At 38.8% G+C, this 23,719-nt stretch overlaps 1 protein-coding gene across 1 annotated transcript in view; it reads left to right on the top strand.

Moving 5' to 3' along the window:
* Nucleotides 1-22,026, top strand: part of pdzrn4 (PDZ domain containing ring finger 4) — a 39,709-nt gene extending 17,683 nt beyond the window's left edge. The window contains exons 2-9 of the mRNA XM_017414743.3: nucleotides 6,502-6,764; nucleotides 7,532-7,634; nucleotides 12,683-12,781; nucleotides 14,427-14,489; nucleotides 17,382-17,483; nucleotides 17,716-17,841; nucleotides 18,720-19,778; nucleotides 19,859-22,026. Of these exons, the coding sequence (XP_017270232.1) occupies nucleotides 6,502-6,764; nucleotides 7,532-7,634; nucleotides 12,683-12,781; nucleotides 14,427-14,489; nucleotides 17,382-17,483; nucleotides 17,716-17,841; nucleotides 18,720-19,778; nucleotides 19,859-20,431 (2,388 nt within the window). The 3' untranslated portion in view covers nucleotides 20,432-22,026. The remainder of the gene's footprint in view (nucleotides 1-6,501; nucleotides 6,765-7,531; nucleotides 7,635-12,682; nucleotides 12,782-14,426; nucleotides 14,490-17,381; nucleotides 17,484-17,715; nucleotides 17,842-18,719; nucleotides 19,779-19,858) is intronic.
* Nucleotides 22,027-23,719: the final 1,693 nt, after the last annotated feature.

Below are 23,719 nucleotides of genomic sequence, written 5' to 3'. Positions count from 1 at the left end.
CATCATACAACATTCACACAGTGGTTGGATGGCTGTCACCATTAAAAAAAATGTTATTTTGTATTTTGCTTGACAAAATTAAAAGTTCCCGGCATTTTTGTTACTGCTACTAAATAACTGGCATATTTTTAGTTGCCAACTCTTCAACATTCGCACAGAGAAACTGGTAGAACTTTCTCAATCTCTATACCTAGGATGGCCAATCCTGGTCCTTCAGGGCCACTATCCTGCATGTTTCACTTGTTTCCCTTCACCAACACTACACATTTGAATCAATGGGTGATTAACAGGCTTCTGCAGAACATGAAGAGGTGATTTAACCACTGAATCAGGTGTGTTCGAGCAGGGAAACAAGTTAAACTTGCAGGATAGCGGTCCTTCAGGACCAGGGCTGGTCACCCCTGCTCTTTACTGGGGTGGAACAAAGTGAAAAAAGGAAGACCCAAAATTCTAGCATCTTTTAAAAAATGATCAAAACAGTCGACCACAATGTATCGATAACTGCAGACCGAAAAACTTGCTAACAAAACTAACAGCTTCAATTTTAGTGACATCAGTCAAAGCATGGCGCATGGAAGAAAAGGGCAAAAGTCTTTATTCAGGCTAGGGTAACTGCTTGCCAAATGAGTGTTTGTTATCATTTTTCTGTCTCAAAAAACATTTTTTTTAGCATAGATCATTTATGCCAATGGTGCTAATGGTGCAAAATTATTAAAAGCTATCGTATTATAAAAATAAAATTTCAAACTCTCTTTTCCACACACACAAAAAGAAGCAACAAAGGTTTATTTTTAATTTGTTTAGCTGATTTTTTTTCCCCCCTGGTTTTGTTCAATACCACAGTATTTTGATCTCGTGTCGGGTGCGATTCAGTTCACTGATCATACAGCCACAAGTTCCACAGCCTGCCACTCAAATGTATGAAAACAATCATCTTTGCCTTTGTTGCCAGAGCTGATATTGTCTGTAAGAGACTTTTATTATTGAAATGAGACATTTATGACAGCGAGCCCTCCTGAAGCAGCTCAATGCGGGGAAAGAAATGAGATTTGGCAGGTCGCTGCGGCACACCACCTGCGTTTCCTCACTCATCACAATATTCCACTTTCTATGAATGGAAAAGCAGTCTTTTCTTGTATTGAGCTGAAGTTTACAGAAATCAAGATCTGGGGGATCGGAGGATAAAGAAAGCTGTCTCCTCAGGGGCCGGGGAGGTCAGTGTTGAATAGATGAGGGCAGTGTATTGTTTCGTAGTCCATTGTAGGCCTATTCAGTGAGAGGTGCCGGCATTATTCAGTCTATCGTGGTTAATCCAAACAACTACATTGTATAGATGTTTCAAGTCTGTCTGGGAGTGATGTAATGCTTAAATTGAGCATGAACATGTATGTATGTGTGTGTGTGTTTTCTGTTTGTTTCCATTTGCTCACAATGACACCATATCTGTCAGATTTAGCTGTGAGGTTGAGTGGTTTCGCTCTTATCTCAGTTCAGCAAACACATCCATTCACGACTGCAGCCACACACACAAACAAATACGTATTTTTATCTCCGAGTTTTTCTTATCGCGCCTGTTTGTATTCGAGGGAGGAAACAACATTTAGCCATCTTAGTGGCAAATTGATAAAATCGTGACATGTTTAAGGGTTGACACAAGCAATCTGCTCTATTGAGTGGACTGAAAGCTTCACGTCAAACACTGATTAGATTTTGCCGTTTTCCAAATCTGTTTTAACAATTCTAGCAGCCAACTCTCCATTACAATGTGCTAATAGGCAAAGTGTTGATTTATGCGTAGTCATGCTGTTAAATTTCAAAGCAAACTCAAACCCAAAGATTTAAACCAAGGTTGTCTGTGATCTGTGAGCACTCAAAGTATGTGTTGGGGGAAAATTCTCAGCTACTACCAAGACAAAATTTAAATCAATATCTGTTAAGTTGACTAAGTTATAGCTATTTCGGTGTTGTGCTGGTTGACTCCAAAAGTTAATTAGCTATAGATGTGCATCCAATGATTATTTTCCAGAGTGTTTTATTAAAATCCATCCAGTGGTTCATGAGATCTTTTGCTAACAGACACACACACATGCACACAGGTAGTTATTGCACATTATCGCCCACCAATCAAGCCAGAGGACAATAATAATTTACTGGACTGGATGAGTCAATTAAAATGACCTGGTAACTGTTTTAAAAAGGGTTTCAGCAGTGATTAGTTGGAGCATCTGTCTCTCACTACCTTTCTTGACGAAAAGTCAAGACAATTAGATCAATAAAGTCCTGGAAGCAAAACCAATCATTCAATAGTAGCAGCCCTTGTTGCAGCTGTCAAGTTGATTAGTCTGAACTTTTGTTTTTGGACACAATAAGAAATTGGCAAGATGGTTTCTCTCATTAACCGACTGATGAGTGAGTTTACAAACCCAGCTGCTGTGCAAAATGAAGACGTTTCTGAGAAAACTGAGGACACACTGCAAACAGTTTACTAGGTGGGAAAAGCCTGAAGTCAAATGTGTAATTTCTGACAAAAGAGGCATCTAACGAAATGCAAAGAACCTGCCAAACTTGCCTTGTCTTGTTGTTGTTCTCTGCATTGTCCTCTGTAATGAACTGCTCAGAATGGAGCCTTTAATGTCCGCCACTTTCAATTTTTGGGTGATGAAACGTACTGAAATGCAGCCAGAGATTTGAAAGCATCTGTAACATATTGTAATGCACATGTCATACACATAGCTGGACTTTATATGTATATATATATATATATATATATATATATATATATATGCACTGGTAAATCGTTATGTCTATCAATGCTCATTGGATAAACTCCTTACACAGCCATAAACACAAAAATTGCTGGTACATAAATATACATACATATATTACATATATGTATATATTTCTAAATATATACATATATTTTTGAATTATAAAGTGACTTTATGCTTCTCTGACTTCTGACTGCTTATGTTCTTTTAAGTCTTAATATTTATAAAGACACATTGAGCAAACAATGTGCTTTATTTTTTTATTTTTTTATTTTTTTTACTTTAATGTAGTATCAATTTGTTCTTTCAGAACAAATATTATCTGTCTGAAATCCAATCTTGATTTCCACTAACAAATGCAGGTCGTGCCTACAGCAGCTAAGGTCTTTTAACAATATGCTGTAAGCAAAAAGCAAAAATATTACACATCATTTGGGACTTCTAGTCTCTAATTCATTTTTTTTTCAACAAAGCATTCCCTTTTGTCTTGATGTTTCTGCATAAACAATGTCAACAACTCAGCAAGTTGCAGATAAAACAGACTTTTTAAGTTCTTTCAACTAGTTGAGGCATTTGGGTAATTGTTCTCAGTTGGAATTCACAAATTTGCATTTGTAATTATTTAGAAATTACACGAAAAGCACCAAAAGATCTGCAATTTTTTCTTGAATTTTCCCAGCTGGGGATAGATAAAGTTTAATCTTATATTACCTTAGAATTACTTCACAGGCATGATCAGTGTTCAGGCCCCCAAAAAATAGGTGTTTAAAACAACAAATATATATATATATATATATATATATATATATTTTAAACCAAGGCCATTTATACTGTATGGCACTGAACACAAATGTAAAAACACACTTAAGCTATAGTATATTCATTGTTCCTTAAATGGAGCCCACCCCATTGAACTTTGACCTTTCAGAAGGAGTGTTTGGACAGACAAGGCTTTGTTTTAAGGCTATTGGGAACCATTTTTATTGGCAATGATAACCTTTAACTCAAGAGGTATATATGAAGGCAGCATTGCATTGTTAGTTCATTACAGCAGTCCCCATAGATTGCCATGAACTCGCTCTATTTTTAGTGCTCCTAAGTGTTATATCAGACGATAAGGTGATGTTCTGTCTTTGTCATCTTGGTCACAAGAACACGGTGGAGTAATGAGGAAGGAATCATGTAATCAAAATGGAATTACTGTTTGATATTGATGGAATCCACGTGCCTGTACATCTCGGTGCATTTACTCTGCTCCTCGCATCTGCAGCTCAGTGTGTGACATCCAAGGCACACACACATGTACATAGATGAAATTAAACTACAACTCCTGTGGGGAATCAGTCCTTGAGCAAACATTAATATATCAATGACAGAGACACTGGAGGTAAATTATTTGATACACAAAACAAAGATTTTCTGAAGCGCATTGAAAATGTTAAGGTTACTCTCTGATACTTCAAAGTGAGAAATATAATGATTTATATATAAAAATATATCTAGTTACACATTAATGCAGTTAAATCAAAGACTGACAACCGTTCTCAACTTTATTCCCTTGTATGTGATACATAAAAACAACTATTACATGCACATATGCATAACACCTACACATTCTGAACCATTATTCTTGGTTTTAGTCACATCTGCTGGTGATTAATCAGCACCCAGTGAGCTCATCAACGGTCTGATTTCATAGAGGATCAACAGCAGGTAAAACGTGCATGCAGGTGGATGCACAATGACTTCCTCCCTTCCAGAACATTCCCAATAACTGAAGATTAATCTGCCCATCTGCTGCTCATTAAAAACTTAGAAATGTTATGGAACTTTTCCTCTGCTTTGTGGACCAGATAAATTGAACCAATATAAGCAGGGGAATGTTTGCAGCAGAAACACTATAACAGCAAAGTTAAAAGGTTTAATGCAGTGATCCTCATCAACTGGTGGACCGTCGGCTATATTTGGGCCCGTAAGCTCCTTCCATTTGGCCTGTGAAGTATTATATTATTTAAATTGTAGTTGTGAATAATAAATCAAATGCAATCTGATACTGTAATCCATTCACTAACGCGTACATGAACAGGGTTAACTCAGGCACATTAGAAAGAAAACTTGGCATTAAGCTCACTCTGACTTAGCAAGATGTGCTGAGATGATATTTGAGTTTTTCCATTGTTTTGCATTTGGAACGGAGGTACACTGCAGATGTGTTAGCTGGTAAAGCACATGTAATGCCTAATGCAGCTAGATTCAAATTAAATGAAACAAATCCCAAGTTTTAACAAAATTCTGCTGTTAGTGCTTACTTTCAAGCATTAATGGTGCCTAGCTCAAAACCTCTGTGGTAATACATTCTCTATTAAGAATAGTCAATTTTTCTAGTTTAGCATTTATTATCACATTTATGTACAGCGAATCATGGGGAAAGTCACAAACAACACTTCTCTATTAATAAACAGAAAAAGAAATGTAAGCATTCTTGAGAAACAGCCTCGCAAATGCTAATAATTTATCTCAGCAGAAACTCTAAGCAATTAAACCGACCAATCATAATTACTAGAAACATGGCTATTCAAAGGCTGGCTTGCATCCTGTCTGCTTAAAAAAAAATCGTCTTTGAGCTAATTTTGTTGCTGACCTCTGGTTTAACTCTGGTAACTGACATCATAAGTGTAGATGCTGCCATAGTTTGGCTACTAAATGGCTTTTTGCAACATACAGGTACTATGAATAAATCCAATGTAACAACAACTAATATGCCTACACTCAATACTAATATGCCTTCCAAAGGCATATTTTACAACTGCCTACTTTTGAGCACTTTAAAATGCATATTTTTTTTTATATTTAGAAGCTTTCTGAGCAATAATGATGCGGACAATTTACCCAGACATCTTTACACCTTTACATTGTAAAGGCTTGCTCAAAGATTTGATATTTGCAGTTGTTCAATATCATTGCAAATAATCACTTAACAGCGTGTGACAGACAGAAAATGAGCCTAAGAGAAGTCTCAGGCACAGGAGGAGCAAATCAATAGGCAAAGCAAAGTTTGCCATAGAGGGATTTGCAGATCATTGTGCAGGTTTTAACAAAGGAATAGGTCATTATAATGTCTTACACACACAAAGGTCTTCTGTGTTCCTGTGTGGCACAATCTTGTCTGATTATGTGAACCCAGTAAGTGGTGCTTGCTAAAACTTGTTTTCCCAGTGGTGCAAAGTCTACTTAATGCTGTCGGTCCCCATTTTGTAGCTCATTTGTTCTAATCTGTTTCACTATTCTGTGTTTAATGGGCTTAATGGTAGAAATTCGTCGTAAATAATGCATCTGAGTTAGACTGGTATGGAATAGAAGATAGTGTCTAACTAGAACAAGATAAAACGAGCCCATTAAGGCATGCTTTTAGCTTTTTTATCCTTAAGAAGATGCTAGAACCTGGCATATTACACAGTCAAGAATACTGTGAAGCAACTGGTGAGGAGTTGCAGTGTCTTTGTCTGCTGGAAAAGCATACTGTGTAGGTAAATTAACAAAGAAATGAAGGAACAAATGATGCACAAGCATCAAAAAGGTAATCAAATCTTTAATAAGAATGTCAGATCTCCTTCGACAAGCATCATCTCCATTCTTTACCATAGAAGTTACAAGAAATGCTTAAGATTTCAGTCAGGTGAAACAACACAAAACTCACTTCATCAGAGGTTTTTGTTTGTTTTTTATATTTAAGGTGAACGGGCGAGATTTCTCCAAGGCTGAACATGACGAGGCAGTGGCGGAGGCCATCAGGCGGGACCCCATCGTCGTCCAGGTTCTCCGACGAACGCCCACAGCTGCTGTTGTGCACAAGAACAGCAGCTCGCCGCAGGATGTGTGCGTGGTCGATGTTTGCACTCAAACAGACATCACCTTCGAGCACATCATGGCACTGGCCAAGCTTCGGCCCACTACCCCACCAGTACCAGACATCTGTCCATTCCTGCTCTCCGACAGGTGAGGACAAATGCTGATTGCATGTTGGAAAGGATTTAGCATTCCATCAATCCACTGAAAGTGACTGAACAGAGAGCCAATGACATTTTAAAGTTTTTCTCAATCCTGTGAACCAGTGCCAGGAAACTTTTGTTTTTTTAATTACTTTTTACAACAAATGAATGTAAAGCTTCCCGAAGGTTGCACTGCTGATCTCTCTCATTTCATTGTGGCTATTAAGCAGCTCTTTCACAGCGTGGAAACCCCAAGCAAAGCTATGTCCTGTGATATTATGCACAGCCAAACTGGGATACAATAATTGCTTCAGTGCGCTACATTCATTTTCTTTAATGGAGGCTTTTGCTGGGCGATTAAAATCCAATGGGCTGATAGAGAAGGCATCCTGATGCTGCATTCATTCTGTGGCTATTTAAAGGGCGTCGCTCGTCAGTAAATGAAATCAATTTGTCTTAAAACCCCACAAATATCCCAGTCTTGGTCAGTAATTATGGAGAGGCAGTCAGAGCGACAATTTCCAGAGGTCAAAGCTTTAATGAGGGGAATGGCTGGCGTTGCTTCTTGTTTGAAGTTTTGTTGCTAAACAAGAACACGATTATAAAAACCTGCAACATGCAAAGTGGTTATTAACAGTAGTTTATAAATAAGAATGGCATGAAAAATATTAATCTAAGATGGAAGAGAATGGTGCCAAAAAGGAAAAATATGTACATATGGAAAAATTTTGTGAATTATTGCTAAAATTCCTGTTTCTTCTCTTGTCTCCGTAGCTGTCAATCCATTCACACTCTGGAACATGAGTTTTATGAATGTCCAGAGTATCTGTCTAATACCCCAGCAGAGATGGAGAGGACTGAAGAGTATGAGTTTGAGGTAGAGTTTTGCATCCTAAATGTACCATTTAACATGTTTTTTACTCTTTCATGTGTAGATTCATCTATTTTTGTCTTTTATCAGCTTTAATAGTCTACAGAGAATCTGTTAATGTGCTTAAACAATCGATACCTTCCCCTTTTGTGGCATCAATAGTTTGGCAGATGCATCATGCCAGTCAGACAAAGCATCTTCAGGTCCTTCCAGGAGACAGCGATAAGGTTATATTCGCTTTTGTCTGTGATCCTCTAAGGTTTAATAGGCGTTTCCTGGTTCAGTGAACTGCATTGTGGGTTATTAGGATCCCTTTGCTGCCAGCTGTGGCCTTTTACCTTAAAGCATCATCCATGAGAAAGGGCCTCAGGTTTGGGTCGGGTGGTGGCAGAGGGCTTGTGTGTGGTAATAACAGTCGTATCAGAACAAAGTTGGCTGAACAACACACACCTGCCTGACATACACACACCAAATCAGCTGTCCTCGTTTCTCCCCCTGTCCATCCATGTGTATCTAACTGAAACCAGAATGGTTTTCCTCCTGAAAGGAACTGAATTGGGCTGCCATTCCCAGGAACATTACTTCTGACTGACAGGTTGTGCTTCACTTCAGACTGATTGTCCACAAGGGTACGCCTGCTGTCATAATATTCCAGGTGGTTCTGCCAAATCCATCATACTGTAATACACACCAGGTAACAGTGGAGTTTCAGAGTTATGACTTTGACAGAAAGCATGAATGCTTTGATTGTTAAAGTAAAAAGAAGAGGTCAGCAGGTGAAATATTACATCATTTCCCTTAGAATTAAAAATATATTAAAATCATTTGCAGCAAAGAAGAATTTTCACTGCATATGTATACAAGTATGTACCTCTATTTGAGGCAAAATACTGTTTAATAATGGCACATTTTAATGAAAGCTCTGTTTGATCACAAGGTTGCAAAGTGCAGTTAATGAAGTGGCAGCAGTGTGCCAGACAGTAGTCACTTATCAACTTGCTAAATTAGTCTTCTTTTAATGTCGCAATTTGGATTGTCTCCAGGTGCCAGACTTCAAACGCTGACGACTTCTAATCTTTAGAAAAACAAACAAAAGCAAATATTGGCAGGCAAACATGTGTTCAAGAACTGAGAATTTTATTGAGCTTTGAGCAGTGCCAAGTCTATAGCACGGTGAAATAAAGCAAAAAACAAATTGGACTGGTCCATATGCAATTAACTCAAAGTTGAGGGGGGCTCGCTATCTTCAGTATTTATTAGGCGAAGGGCAAGGTAGACCCTGACCAGATCAATAGCCCATCACAGGGTCACATAGAAACAAACTTTCACACACTCACACCTAGTTTTGAGTAGCCAGATAACCTAACATGAGTGTTTTAGACTGTGGGAGAAAACACCACACATGCACAGTAAGAACATGCAAACACCACAGAAAGGCCCCAGGCAAAGGTCAAACATGCTGCAAGTTAACAGTGCTAACCAACTAACCCACCCTTTGAGATATGGTAAAACTAGAGATAGGGCTGTATTTGCCTCAAGTGAAGAAGTTCAAGCTTCTGAGTGTCTTGTTCACAAATGATGGCAGGATGAAGCAGAGTTGGATACACGGATCGGGATCTCATTCACAATAATGAGGCATTACTCCGGTCCATCATAGTGAAAGAAGGAGCTGACCGAAAGGCAAATTCTTGATCCATTTATGTTCCAACCCTCACCTACGGTCATGAGGTATGGCTCATGACCAAAAACAAAATCCTGGATAAAAGAAGCTGAAATGAGCTTTCCACAAAGGGGTGGCCAGGCTCAGCCTCAGAGATAAGGTGGGGCGCTCGAAGTACAGCCACTGCTTCTCTACATCAAAGGAAATCAGCTGAAGTGGTTCAGGCATCTGATTAGGATGCCTCTGGAGGTTTTCCAGGCATCATCCACTGGGAGGAAACCTGGGGCAGATCTGGAACTTGCTGGAGGGATCTTATATCCCCCAGGAGGAACTGAAGAGTGTTGCTGGGCAGAGAGATTGTCCGAGTTTTCCTCCTGGACCTGTCGCTTCCATGACCTGACCACAGATAAGGAAAAGAAAATGGATGGATGGTTTCAGTTAGTTATTTGACACTTTAGAAAGTGCCATGTTACTCTGTGATTGACAAGGTCACTGCCTGTTAGTGAGGTCAGAGGGCATATCAAGGGTCCAGCTCTTTAGCAACAAACTCTAGGTAAAAAAATATAAAAAATGCAACATGGCAGCACCATAAAACTGACATTTTGACTTCAATTTTGAACAGTGGGAGTTAATGGAGTCACTTTGTCCATCTTTATTTATGTCTATGGCTGTCTCTATGTCTATGTTTTTCCCCTCTAATGAGCCAAAAGCCAGACTCTAAAGTTTTAAGCAAAACCTTCTTGACTTGATAAATCTCACATTTCAAAATTTAAAAGCTTGGTTTGCTTATTTAGTATGAAGGAATTTTAAACCCTGTCTAAGAAAGTATGAATGACATTATGGTGGGTAATACATCACACCATCACACAATCATGTTCGGGATGTCAGCTGCCGTGATCCCATGGATACAGGTTTCATTTTAACATGGGGTCGGGGGGAGACATATTAAACTGGGGATCCTTCAACAGCAAACACTGTAACATACCCGGCATATCCGTGAGTTTTGGGATGGTTTATAATAGTCAAATTCATCTCACTGAGGCTGAAGCCGAGCCCAGAAACAACCTTCTGGCTGTAGATAATAAAAATACTGATTACAGCGTGCATTTCTGCCAGAAGATTATAGCTTTGTGTGCTGAGTAGCAGAGGAAAAAAAAAGCCTGTGCTACAACTGACTGAGCTCACACACCTTTGTCTGTGTGTGGTGAGGGTAATTATATTTGCTGCAAAAGATTTAGTGGTTTTATAAGCTCATAATTTATACAATAGAAAGACCTTAACGTGTTAGAGGTGTTGATGCATCTATTGATTCTCTGCAAAATAAATGTCCTCGGTTTCTTTCATATTTTTTTATTTAGAGGTAAGAGGGTTGGAACAGAGTAAGAAACACTAAAGCAGATGTAGAGAGCTGAATAACAATTACCAATATTATGCTTTAAAGTTGGTTGAAAAGGATGTCATCATCTGTAATAAGGAAACAATAAGTCAGACTACATTACACATGGCAGTAATTACTTTTAAATGAAGCATGTGGTGACAGTTAAATGTACACCAGACTGAAATGTTTTTTCCAGATGTTTAACGTGCCCCTAAAAGGCTTAATGACACCTATTGTCAATGAATCTTTATGCATTTTTATTATAACAGGGATACTAGAAAGATAAATTCATTTCATTGGCAGGTTAAACAAGGTTTTAAGTAAATGTTGTGCCATATGTTGTGCAGAATATCATCCGATCATCACTAATCAAGCAACAAAGTTCAGTAATTTACTGAAAGCTAGTGAACCACCCAGTCTGACATTATCCTGTTTAATTTGATTTCAATGTCAAGCTACAAATCAGCCATTTTACTACACTGGTGGGGAGTGCGTGTAGAATGGGGGAGCGTACGGTGTTACAAAATCAAACTCCTTACACACCCCAACCTTTGAAGGTCAGGGCTGTTTGCACAGGGGGTTAAATGCCACAGAAATTAATTTCTTTCCCTGTCAATCTCAGCTATCGTGGCTTCCCATGACAGAAAAACAGAGGGGGGCTTAGGGTTTAATTCTTGCCTTCCCCCCCCCCTCACAATTCAGCCCCCTTTTTACCACATGCTCTATCCCACAGTCCTCCTTTCATATCATCACAGAGTTGAAATGAATTTGGCAGTGTGAGGTTAATAAAGATTAGCCCCAGAGTTATCTTTATGTGATTAACTTTATACACAGCGGAGATCAAAAGGAACCAGAGGTGGGTAGGACTACATTTAGGGAAATTTCCTGTGGGAGGAGACCATAAACAAGAAAATCCCAGCCTGTATGTTTCTCCATGCTGGGTTTTGTTTGATTCTTATGAGCTTTAAAATCTATTGATGTCCAGACCACATGATGGAGGTATGTTTGTTTCACTATTTTCGAATGGTATTGGATTAACCATTTTCAATGCACCTCACTGTAAGTTATACTTTAAGTTACACAGTTTTCCTTGGTTTCCTGAGTAGGATTAGCCAGTGTTACAGTAAGTCTTTGTTTGAAGCTGCGGGTGTAGCTGAACAAGCACAAAACTTTAGCAGGTTCACAAAACACTTTCAAGCAGTGCTTGAAATACTTTCTTCCAAATTCAGATGAGGATTCTAGGTTTGCCACTCTGGGAAAAGAACTGTTAAAATATTCAAATATAAATGAGCCAGCCATAGTTAAACAAAAGACGGTTGGGAGATTTATTTGAACATAGGACAATCAAAATATGGTGTTACCAAGTTCGGACAGTTTTGCCATTTTTTTCTTTGGGCTGTTTTCCTATACTGCAGGTTTAAGAAAAAAGCTTTCTCTTGAAAAAGTTGTTCGTTACAGCGCTGTTACTAGCTCATTTGTTGGCTTAAAGGAGTGCTAGCCATGTTGCCTTGACCTCTTTCACAAATCACATTTAGATGGGCAGAAAGTGTCTCAGCCACTGCTTGAAGTTCCAAAATGTGTTGTGGATGGTGAATACATTCAAATTCTTTATCAAACCGTAAACCATGGGTTAGACAGTTGAAACGTCAAACAGGACAACAACACCTTTAACACACTTCATGAAGCAGTTTCGAATCTTTTGATATGTTTTTTTAATGTCATGACCTCAAGATTATAAAAAAATATTTATTTTGCTTTAAAGTTGAATCTTTGACATGGTCAGTTGAATAATTCTGTCAGAATCATATTGGTTGCCGCATAAAGCATCAATTTGAGGTGCAATTCAACAGAGGTCTGTGTTCTGCCCCGTCTTGTGTTTGCTGCACATAGATTTAATTGATTTAATTTGGAGAACTTGTGCACCTTAATTTCTCAATTATAGCTCAAAGTTTTTACATCACCTTGCATAAAAAAATGTGTGGGGTGAAATGAAAGTGTTTTGTTTGTGTGTAACAGGAAGTGGAGCTGTGCAGACAGAACAGCCAGGAAAAACTTGGTCTTACGCTGTGCTATCGAACGGATGATGAGGAGGACACTGGCATTTATGTCAGCCAGGTACAGCGAAACTAATATTACACCTTTTCATCTCATAAAAACTGCTTCTTTTGACTGACATTACTTGTTAAACACTTGTAAGCTCTTAATAGTCTGTGTTCCACAAAATGTGTTGAAAAGACAAAGCGGTCTGCTTTGTGGTTGGTGTAAATAAAGCAGGAAGTTAGTGGAGAATTGTTCAAAATCCCATATTCATTAACATCTTTGCACACTAAAGCTGGATTAGCCAGGAAGGAGAGATGATTTCTAGTCAAAAATCAACTCCGAATGAGTTATGCATGGCCAAAAAGGAAGTCAGGTTTGAAATACGATTCCCCTCTTGCCATTCCCATTCCTCCTCCTTTAACATGTTCTAATTGAAGGTTTTAATTAGCTCTGAGCAGCAAGCTTCTCTGTGCCAACAATATGGTAAATGACACATTCTCCCATTTAGTGAAACCCATCTGAATACCAGTCATGCAAAACGAGGAAGGGAAAATTATCAGAGATTTTGTTTTTAATTCCAATGACTGTCAGCTCAGAGAAAGCCTCTCATTGTGGGGGGGGGAAGTGGGTGTAAGGAAGGATGAAAACAAATTATTGAGTTATCCAAGACAAGATAAATGATGGAATTCAGAGGAATTTAGACATCTTGAATTAAATTGGAAAATCGTTCAGTTTGACTGCAGGTGCAGGTTCAATCTTATTATCAAGACAAAAGCAAAAACGTCAGAGCTACCATGAAGATTAACTTTCCAGCACAAAGGCGTGCAAGGCAAAATTATAAAGTAATACACTTTATCTCTTATAGGATGACTCATATGTTAATGTGGAAAACCTCCCAGCTCTTCCCTAGTTTTTTCACCTGTTTTCTTGAATGTGACAAAAGAAAAAAAGAAAAAAAAGGACTGAAAACCGTCTGTCACCAACAGAACTGATGTATTTTTGTGAGTTTGATATGCAAAATAAAAATGATAATTTTTCTCATTAAAATGCATGTATGGATTAATGCAACTTTTGGGGAATGGAGGTTTGTATTCCCCCATTCCTTTTCCTCTACCTCTTATTTTTTTGTTTTCCTCCCATGTTGCCATATCTCTTGATCTTCAGTCTTCAGTGTTAGAAACAACAAAGTTTACGAAAAAAATGTTTAGTCTTGCTGCAGCATATATGCATATCCACTGAGGCACTAAAACCCAAGAAAAAATATGAATGCAACACACACAGACACACTTTGTGGAAAGCAGGTTATGTTGATTCATTTAGAACAGTTTGAAGCACAAACATTTTTTTTTAGGTGTTATTTTTTAAACAGATTCTTCGTTGTCTTGATGTGCACCACCAACATGAAACACATGCTCTATTTGTTATTCCACATTAAGTTCGATTGTGTCTGTCACCTTCCACTTAAACCCAAGAAGAAATATGAATGCAACACACACAGACACACTCAAATTTGCAAAAAAGTAAAATAGCTGAAAAATATGGAGCTGTCATTGAGTGAAAAATAATGTCTTCTTTATGAACAGAATTGAGTTTTCTCTTAACATCAAGCATGAAAGTGCAGCAACCGTGTGATATATCATAGTTTAGTTTTTTTGGTCTTTGATAACACAGACATCCACAATGAGTAGCTGTCAGCATTGATTTCTGTTCTTTTGTGCAGGTGGAGCCAAACAGCATAGCAGCACTAGACGGACGCATCAAAGAAGGAGATCGCATTCTGCAGGTGAATTATTTCATCCCTGCGCATTAAATCAATTTGTATTAGATACTTTTTAGCCCACAGTACTCCCCAAATCACTTCTACCTTTCAATTTACAAAACAAAACACATCGATCATGTGTTCAATCTCTCTGCAAGTTAAAAGCACATCTATAGACCCTCCAAGCTACTTGGGAGAGAATTTTGTAAGAGAAGCTGCTGGTGTCTCGAGTCTGAGCAAAGATATGTATATTTAATCACCCCGTTTTATCAGGGAAATTAAAGTCCTTAGTTGCAGTTGTGCAGGCACTAAATCATCTCCAAGACCACTTTCTTTTGTGTTCCAGTCCTGCTACGTCTCTCATTATGCAGAGAGAAAAAAAAAACCTCCTATGGGATCAAAGTGTGAATAGCTCCTTTTTTACGAAGGTCCCTTTTTTGTAAATATAATAAGAAGAGCAACCCTGAGCACTATGAGCAAATTATATCGAGGTTTTAGGAAAAATGAGACAAACGTGGTTCCTGGTGAGTTTTTAAATAGCCAATAATTAAGAGGTATTAATTTTGTTGTGTACCTACAGTTTTTTTTTGCTATCGTTTGACCCTGAAAGCCACAATATCAAACACAGTCGGTCAATATTACCGATACTGAGCTTAAATTTGAAGTGGTTTTATATAATCCCCAGTAAATACTCTGAGCTCTAACAATCATTATGCTTTGTATTATTTTGAAGGTTTGACCAAAATGGCTATAACTCCTAGTTAGATCTTAGTTTAAAATGTTGGCACAAAGGGCAGTGGGTGATGTGCATTCCTTCAACACTAGGTTTTTTTTTTCCCTAATTATGTCCCTTGTTTTCTTTCTAACAGCAATAGCAAGTAAAAAACAAAAGTTGCCCTCTTGACCCCAGATTTGCCAATAGGTGGCACCAGGTGTGTGTGTAACTGAGGTGAACAGTTACTTGTTGGGTTGTTTCCTGCATTATTTTACAGCATATTATGGATTCTAGCTCATCCACAATCACTCATACACATTCAGCATGTTGGATAACATCTGCATGCATACAGGGAAAAATTTAACATTTAACATTTTCTTTGGGTTCTCTCTCAGGCCTGACCTCTTCACGCACAAGTTCACGACAGAAAACTCAGGCTTGTTACAGCCTTCTTCCTGATTGGCTGACGCTGCAGCACTGAAGGCCTATTTAAGTCTCACATTCTGTAAAACGGCCTCGTGGTTTGCAGACCTGGTTTCCACTGAATAGTTTATCAGCTCCTGCAAGATGGTGACATTGGAATACAGAGCTGTGAGGCCTTTAGAGGGGATTGCAGTGATGAGACCAATTAAAAATGAGACTGCGCGTTGCCTTGAAGCATTCATAGAACTTAAGTGTTGATATAAAACTCTCAGGATAAAGCAAACTAGTTTGGGGCACAAAGATGTCTATGAATTTAAGGCACTTATCTTACACAATTATGTCATTGATGGCTGTTCAATGCATTTGAAAGCATAATGTATTTTTTAATGTATTTTTTTATGCAGTACAGAAAAAAAAACAGAAATTGCTTCAGGTTCAGAAAAGATTTATTATTTGTTGTTCAACAGATTTGTACCTAAGTTTGACGATCTGTGATATTATCACTGATCTCAATAAACTGTTGCCGTCGCCTGCCGCCATGTCGCTTGTTTCTGAGTGTGCACACGCGTGGTAATTTATCTGTACCATTAGCAAAATATCTCATCAGTCACTGAACGAATTTTAATGAAACTTCCAGTAAATAAATATTGTGTTGATATCTACAACTGATTAACTTTTGGAGTCAGTCCAATTCAAGATGGCCAAAACAGCAAGGCAATGTTAGCAAACACAAAAAGGTATAACTTTGTTTGTTTTAAAGAGAGTGAGCTAAAATTCAGCGTGATAGTAGCTGAGACTGATCCCAAACTTATACTTTGAATCCTACTTGAAAGTGTAAGATCTGTGTTTAAAACTTTGCCATTAACTACTGAAATCAACACTGTTGATTAGCAATCTATCTTAAGAACCACTGGACAGATTTTACTGAAACTTTCAGGACGTAATAATTATGTGTATATCTGGAACTGATTGCCTTTTGGAGTCAACCCAATTTAAAGATGGCTGTCACACCCATCCAAATTTAAAAAACACTAAAATGGCTATAAATCAGCCAATTTGGCAGATATTGAGCTAAAATTTGGATTGGTTATAGCTGACAGTTACTCACAACACATACTATAAGCACTAACTGATCGCTTGAGGTTACTCATAAGTATTTTTAAAGCTTGACCAAAATGGCTATAACTCCGTCATTCATCACAATAAGATGATTTTAATCTAAAACTAAAGGCAACTGGCAATATGGATTCTTTCAAGGAATGCTAGGACTTTTATTTCAATTAGCTTTCAGTTTTGGCCAACGGTGTATCAACACTCCCTCTCCTCCTTATTCATTGTAAATTGCAATTTGACTGCTTCCTTCCTCTCCGTGCGCTGTTTGTTTTCTAGTACTATGAATGATTGGGGGGGAGCAAGGCCTGCTGTACTTCTGGCCCTATTATCTTCCCCTGACAGCCCCATTACTCTAGTGAGGAAAAGATGAACGCCACCTGTCAGAGAACAGTTAATTGTATGTCTGGACGGTGTGGCGAGAGCTGACTTTCGCAATTGACTCCCTTTTCTGAGAGTGTCTTCATGGAGTAGGAGGAAAAAACGGCAGATGGGAGAGATCAGGAAAGAAATGTGGAGAAAAAAAAGGAGACTAATGGGGGCAGAAAACGTATAGGAAGAAGGAAAAGAAGACAAAATAAAATCAATACGTCGCCTTGTATTACAATCCTTTGTCTTCCTGCTTATTTGATTGATCATATACTTATTTTGTTATCATTAATGTACAGATAAATGGCTGTGAAGTGCAAGACCGAGAGAAAGCTGTTGCCTTGTTGTCAAGTGAAGCAGCAAGGAGCATCACACTGCTGGTGACAAGGCCAGAAATCCAGGTAAACACACGCACACATGCCTACACGGCCCCACTGCCCTGTCTTGACAACCCGTGTCATGTTAAATAAAAAGAACTGCTTACTAAGAGCCTTTCACTTTTCTTCCCTGTCAGAGTGATGGTTTAGAGCACCTGCATGCACCCATACACACACACACACACACACACACACACACACACACAAAAGAACAAAACGAGAGAGACGAGTCTCTGACAAGATCTTGTGATTACAGCTGCTGGAGGAGGACGAGGCTGCATGGCTGGACGAAGAGCAGCAGGAGCTTGTTGAGGAGCTGAAGATGGATATACTAGAAGAGAGGAGGAAGCAGAAGGAACAAAGCTTTCAGAGGCCAGACGAGGTGAGGGGGGGAGGCTAGGTAAAACAAATCAAAACAAAGATGTGCAACAGGGATACCAGAAGAAGAATAGTGAGAGGTCTGTGTTTGATTTATGTAGCAGTCGCATCAGGGCTGAGGAGGAAAAAAAAAAAGAATCTATACCCTCATTCTAGAGATTTTTTTTTGACAGCCTTGTTTCAAATCATCCAATCTGACCTAAGATGTTTATGTAAAATAAAATAAATAAAGTGTGGAGAACAATTATTATGCATCATGAGCATGATTTTAAGATACAACTTTTACCCTTTCTGCTTCTGAAATTAATCTTGCCATCTTGGTTCAAACACTTTACAATGATTAAGCACAGTATGTCTTGCAAGTTTATTCCAGTGTGTTGCATGAAAGCAGATCTTTTGGCAACAACGAAAATGTTAAGACATTTGTTTTGTTCTGTTTTGGTTATTTTGGAATGAGACATTTATATCTACAGTCTTCTTCCATGCAGGGCTCAATGTTGCAATAACAAAGACGGAGACTGGATAAAATCAAACACTGGTTTTAGAGTAGGATATTTGCATATCTATGTACTGCTTTTTGAATATTCAAAAGAAAACATGGTTAGAGCAGAGAAAATATAATAAGAGCAGCTGGAAAACCCTGGTTCTTGTAACGAGAAAAAAACAAAAAATCATTCAGACTACAACACCGTAACCTTTAGCCTTCCAACAAGCAGCATTAGACTAACTACTGCCTTCACTGAAACATGTGGAGCATACCTGCTTCAAATAGATAAAATTTATGTACTTCAATTTGTGATCAAATCCTGGACAAAGCAACAAGCCTACTTCTTGCAAATAAAAGAAATAGCCCAAAAATAATGAAACTCTTTTCTTCACCAGCTTCTAGGTGAAGAAGACATGACCACAGACACTGCTACCTGTTCCTCCAACAATCAAGATAGTGGGTTTGGGCGAAGTACAGACAGTCCAGAGCATCAGCCCTTGTTGGCCAGACTTCACAGGAGGAGCCCAGCCCAATGCCTGAGGGACCGATGGCGGTCAGAACATCCTCACACAAGGCGAGGGGTTGTTGTGCCACAGGAAACCCAGACTCCAAGAACACATTCTGCAAGTCAAGGGAATGAAGGCATAGTTAGTATTCGTAATGCCGGGTGTGGGGTTCTCGGTTTGGAGAACTGTTTCCAGCAACTCTTAGAGCTCAAGTGCCAAATTCGGAATGGGGGCGAATGTGGGGTGTACTCCATTCGACACAGCATAGAATGTAGCCTCACAGAGAAAGGTGGAGGAGACAGAGATGGTGAAGAGGGAGCAGAAGGAGGGGTGGAGCAAGAGTTGAGGATGCTAAACGAGGAGCTGCGTAGCATTGAGTTAGAATGTCAGAGCATCATGCAAGCCCACCAGCTCCGCAAATCCCACCAGCTGGACCAGTCAGAGCCTGCACCCTGCTCCCCAGGAAAGAGCCCTAAAGATGGACACAGGCGTCATGGCAGGTTGGCTGATATCCACGAACACCCGGAAAGATCAGACAGCGATAAGATCCGCGAGAAGGACAGCTCTAGTGCCTACAACACAGCAGAGAGTGCTCGATCAACGCCGCTAGGCATGGAGAGGTCTCCTGACCACTCCCTGCAGAGACACATCAGCATCACCAACCAGAAAAACCTCAGACTGGCCTCTTCTGTGCCCTCTCACCCCATCCCCATCCCCAAACCTCAAGGCACAGCCAGATGTTGCAGACCAGCAGATCCTGGTTCAGTTATTTCGAGCAGCCCAGACCAGAGCAATCCTTCCAGATCCGAGTCCGACCCAGCCCTGCCAGCAGATGATGAGCGGTACGAAGATAAGGGAAGGTCTAGAGACTCAAGAAGGGGGCTCCCCTATGGTTCTTCGTATCAGACATCCATGTATCATGGCCAGGGAGGATCCAAACAGCTTCAGGTAGGTATAAATCCAAAACATACGTGTTTATCTAATGCTGATGTGGATCCACAAACAGCTCACAATGTTCTGTGTTGCAGAGCTACATGCAGCTACTAAAACAGCACTCGTCGCTGGAGTATTCTCAGAGCCAGCTGAGTCTCCTCAGTGTTTGTCGAGATCCAGTGCACCGCAACGGACGCGCAGGGGAACCTCGTCTGGAGTGGAAAGTCAAAGTTCGCGCTGATGGGACACGGTACGTTGCACGAAGACCAGCTCGTGACCGTATACTGAGGGAGCGGGCACTACGGATCAGGGAGGAGAGGAGCGGAGGCATGACCACAGATGACGACGCCATGAGTGAGATGAAGATGGGTCGCTACTGGAGCAAAGAGGAGAGGAAGCAGCATTTGGCACGGGCCAGAGAGCAAAGAAAGAGGAGGGAATTCATGCAGAAAAGCCGCCTTGAATGTCTGAGAGAAGGACCGGTGAGCGGAGCTGAGGGCAGGAAGGAGATCAATATCTTAGAGCTCAGTCACAAGAAGATGATGAAGAAACGAAATAAAAAGATTCTGGACAACTGGATGACCATCCAAGAGCTGATGAGCCATGGGGCCAGAGTCCCAGAGGGGTCTAAAGTACATAATGCCTTCCTTTCTGTCACTACTGTGTAAAGGACAGCTTTAAATGCTTAATACTGAACTCTTTTCTATCAGGTGTACTATTGCTTGGTTTTAAAAACTGTCAGTTTGTGATAATAAATCAAATGTTAAAAAGGTGATGACTTCAGTAGCATTCCCAAAGCAGCTTTGTATTTATCATTAAAAAGTGTTCAACCATCAGTACCACAGCTAAGCCATTCAAAAGTTAACCTGGGTTGTTTTAGACGGGTTCTATTGGTGATTAAGAGGTATCTTGTAGCATGTTGGTTCAAACAGATTCATACAAAATGGAAGCACCAACACAAAAACCTTTGTGGACTATGTATAGTGTCTTAATATTTGTTATTCATGTTTCATTTGCCTTGTTTATGTTGGCACTTTTATATACAGAAATGACTGTATTTTTTACACTTTGTAATTTCAATAATCTTTTGTAATTACCTTTTTACACTGAATGTCAATGTACTGTAAAGGATTTATAATAATTTCCTATTTATATTTGTGTCACTGAGCTGTTAAGGTGAGACTACTTGATTGTATCATATCTCATGCTGTATAACTGACCAGCAACAGGGATATAAGAAATCTTGTAATTGCTGAATAACTTTTCACAGAAAAACACGTCTTTTATTGTGTTAATATCACTGGAGTCAGAGTTGACTGGCTCATGTATAGTACTCAGTTCAAAGCGCTGAATATATCAGTTTGCCATCTAAAAGGCTTTGTTTTTCCATAAGCTCTGAGGGCCTTTGGAAACAGTTTTACCTCAACTTACAGCCAAAACTCTGACTAATAATGATTTGAATTCTTTGCTTCTGGGACCAGTAACTAAACCTACGCTGACTTTAAAGCTTATCTGTGAATCGTCTTAAAATGGTAATTAAATTTTTATTTATATCGTTTACTGATAATGGCATTTATTGTAAATTTATTTTATGGTTCTTCTGAATTAATAAGTGGTTGTCCTAGGCAACACTTTTCAAAGCACCATCAAGACTATTTGTCTCATAGTCATCGTAAAACTATTGCTTTTTACTGTAAATTTTATTAAGGAGGCCTTGACTTCATTACTTGTTGATGGTAATGTTTGTAATAAAACAATATTAAAGAATGCAACAGAAAGGTTTCTCCTTGTTAAAAGGGACTTCATTGAAGTTTCACTAAACATCAGCTGTGGTTTTGCCGTTTTCCTCTTTCAATCTTAAATGTCGAAGAAAAAACTAAAAGAAAAAAAACAAAAACCTGCTGAAACACTGCCAAAGCTGACCTGGTAAGTTGGAGATTTCTAACCAACCATGACCTCAAAATTCAACAAGAATGCCTTGCATGTGAAAAGCGGTTATAGCTTCGGTAATAAAAACTTTTTATTTTTACTTTTATCAGCTTGTATCTGATTAAATTCATTGCTCACATAGCATTGTACTACCTCTATTAGGAAACACATTGCTACAGTGTTTGAATGTATGAAATACAGACAAATGCATTGTTATTGGCTTGGCTTATATTGCCAAACCAATAACAGCCTGGTTACTATACAGTTAAGGACTGAGACTGCTGGTGACTACTTGGCGAACATTTGCAAGAGAGTCTCCAAAATATCTTGCAAACTTCGAAGATTTTCAGTTTCTCTGCTTGAGTCGCTTGAATTTTGAACATGTTCTAGTAATTTAGAAAATTAATTCTCTGTCAAAATATGCAGCAATAGTCATTCAAGTTTTTTTGGACCACATTTATGAAGGTTCATTGTTGTCATTCCTTCTAGTTTTTGACAATGTGTTAGACAGCTCTGAACTCCGTTTTAGTAGATTGAACAGTCTTTCTTGTCTTGTTTGCATCCTCTGGAACAGAATAAGATCTTTCCCACAACTACAGGGTCTTCATCATTGTTTAAGGAATGGCAAGCTGTTCACAATGGAGAATGGGAGAGGGGGGAGGGGCACAGTATATCAATACAATCAGCTGCATACCAAAATTTTGAGTGTGTTTATGATTTAAAGAAATGAAAACAAGCATTACTTGCTTTTGTGCCACACAAAGTCCCAGAACCTAGTTCAACATTCACAGGAAATCAAGAAATCAAAGCAGTTTGATTCTTTGTGGCTTAATGGCACACACAGTGATTAGGCCTGTCACTATAGTTTACAGTATTCATGTACTCACACTAGAATGACTGACAGTGTGGAGGGGTAGAAGAAGGAAATGCATATCCATGTTGTGATGGGAAGCATCAAAGCTGAACTATACTCCCATTTCAAAGCATTAAAGAGACACCAGTGAAGTCTCCCCTTCCCCTGTCAGTCTGCGGCGTCTGTCCACAGCCCACTGAGCTGAGGAATTAATGAGACACTTCAGACTGGCTTTTATGCATATTATTAAATCAGGTAAGCAATGCTCCCACTTCTCTCCAAGCCTAACGATTTGCTCCTTATTATATTCAGCGCATTTTATCTGTGTGACAGAAAGCATCAAGAAAAAAACAAAAATAATTCATTCCAATCAGTTTAGAATTCTAAATTATTTATTCCAATGTGCAAAGGGAAGATAATCAAATGTTTTTGAATGCTGATTTGTTACAAACCAGTGGTATTGTGGCAGCTAAACAAGCTTGGAACGCTATACATGTATGAAACCAGAAACATAACGTAATGCTTTGGCTTTGAGGCTTAAGTTACACACAAGCTTCAGGCGTTCAAGATAAGAGAATTTCACAGTAGCTCTGAGAAAAAAACCAAATGATTCTTCAAAAGAGAATCAGCTTTTTCAAATGTTTTATACCAATATTGTTAACAAACCACCATTTCTCTTCTCATATAAAAAGCTATTTCAAATGTTTTATCACTTTGTCCATGGGTATAGGTGTTATAAATAAAATACCATACTGACAAATGGATTATACATGGGAATGTAGATATCAGTTTTTTGTAAGTAAATAATGAAGATGCATAAAGTTGCAGCTTAATTGGATGAAGCTATCCAAAGAGTAGTCGAGCCAAGTCTAAATGTCATTACTTGAACTACCCAATTAACACTAATGTTCCTTGACTTACAACCTCAATTCCAAAAAAAAAAAAAATTCAGATGTTGTATTAAACGTAGATCAAAACAGATTGCAATGATTTTCAAATTGTATTAACCCAAATGGTCCTCAACAGAAAAGTGGGAAGACTTTGAATATCCCATAATATATATATATATATATATCAAAAAATTGGGAAACATTTCTGTGCTCAAAGAACAAGGCTGAAAGTCAATATTAGATGTCTGTGACCTTTAGGTCCTCGGGCGGCACTGTATTAAAAA

This window comes from Kryptolebias marmoratus, linkage group LG18 (genome assembly GCF_001649575.2).
Source record: "Kryptolebias marmoratus isolate JLee-2015 linkage group LG18, ASM164957v2, whole genome shotgun sequence".
NCBI lineage: Eukaryota > Metazoa > Chordata > Actinopteri > Cyprinodontiformes > Rivulidae > Kryptolebias > Kryptolebias marmoratus.
Note: the sequence above shows the minus strand (reverse complement) of the source record. Positions and strands in the feature narration are given on the sequence as shown.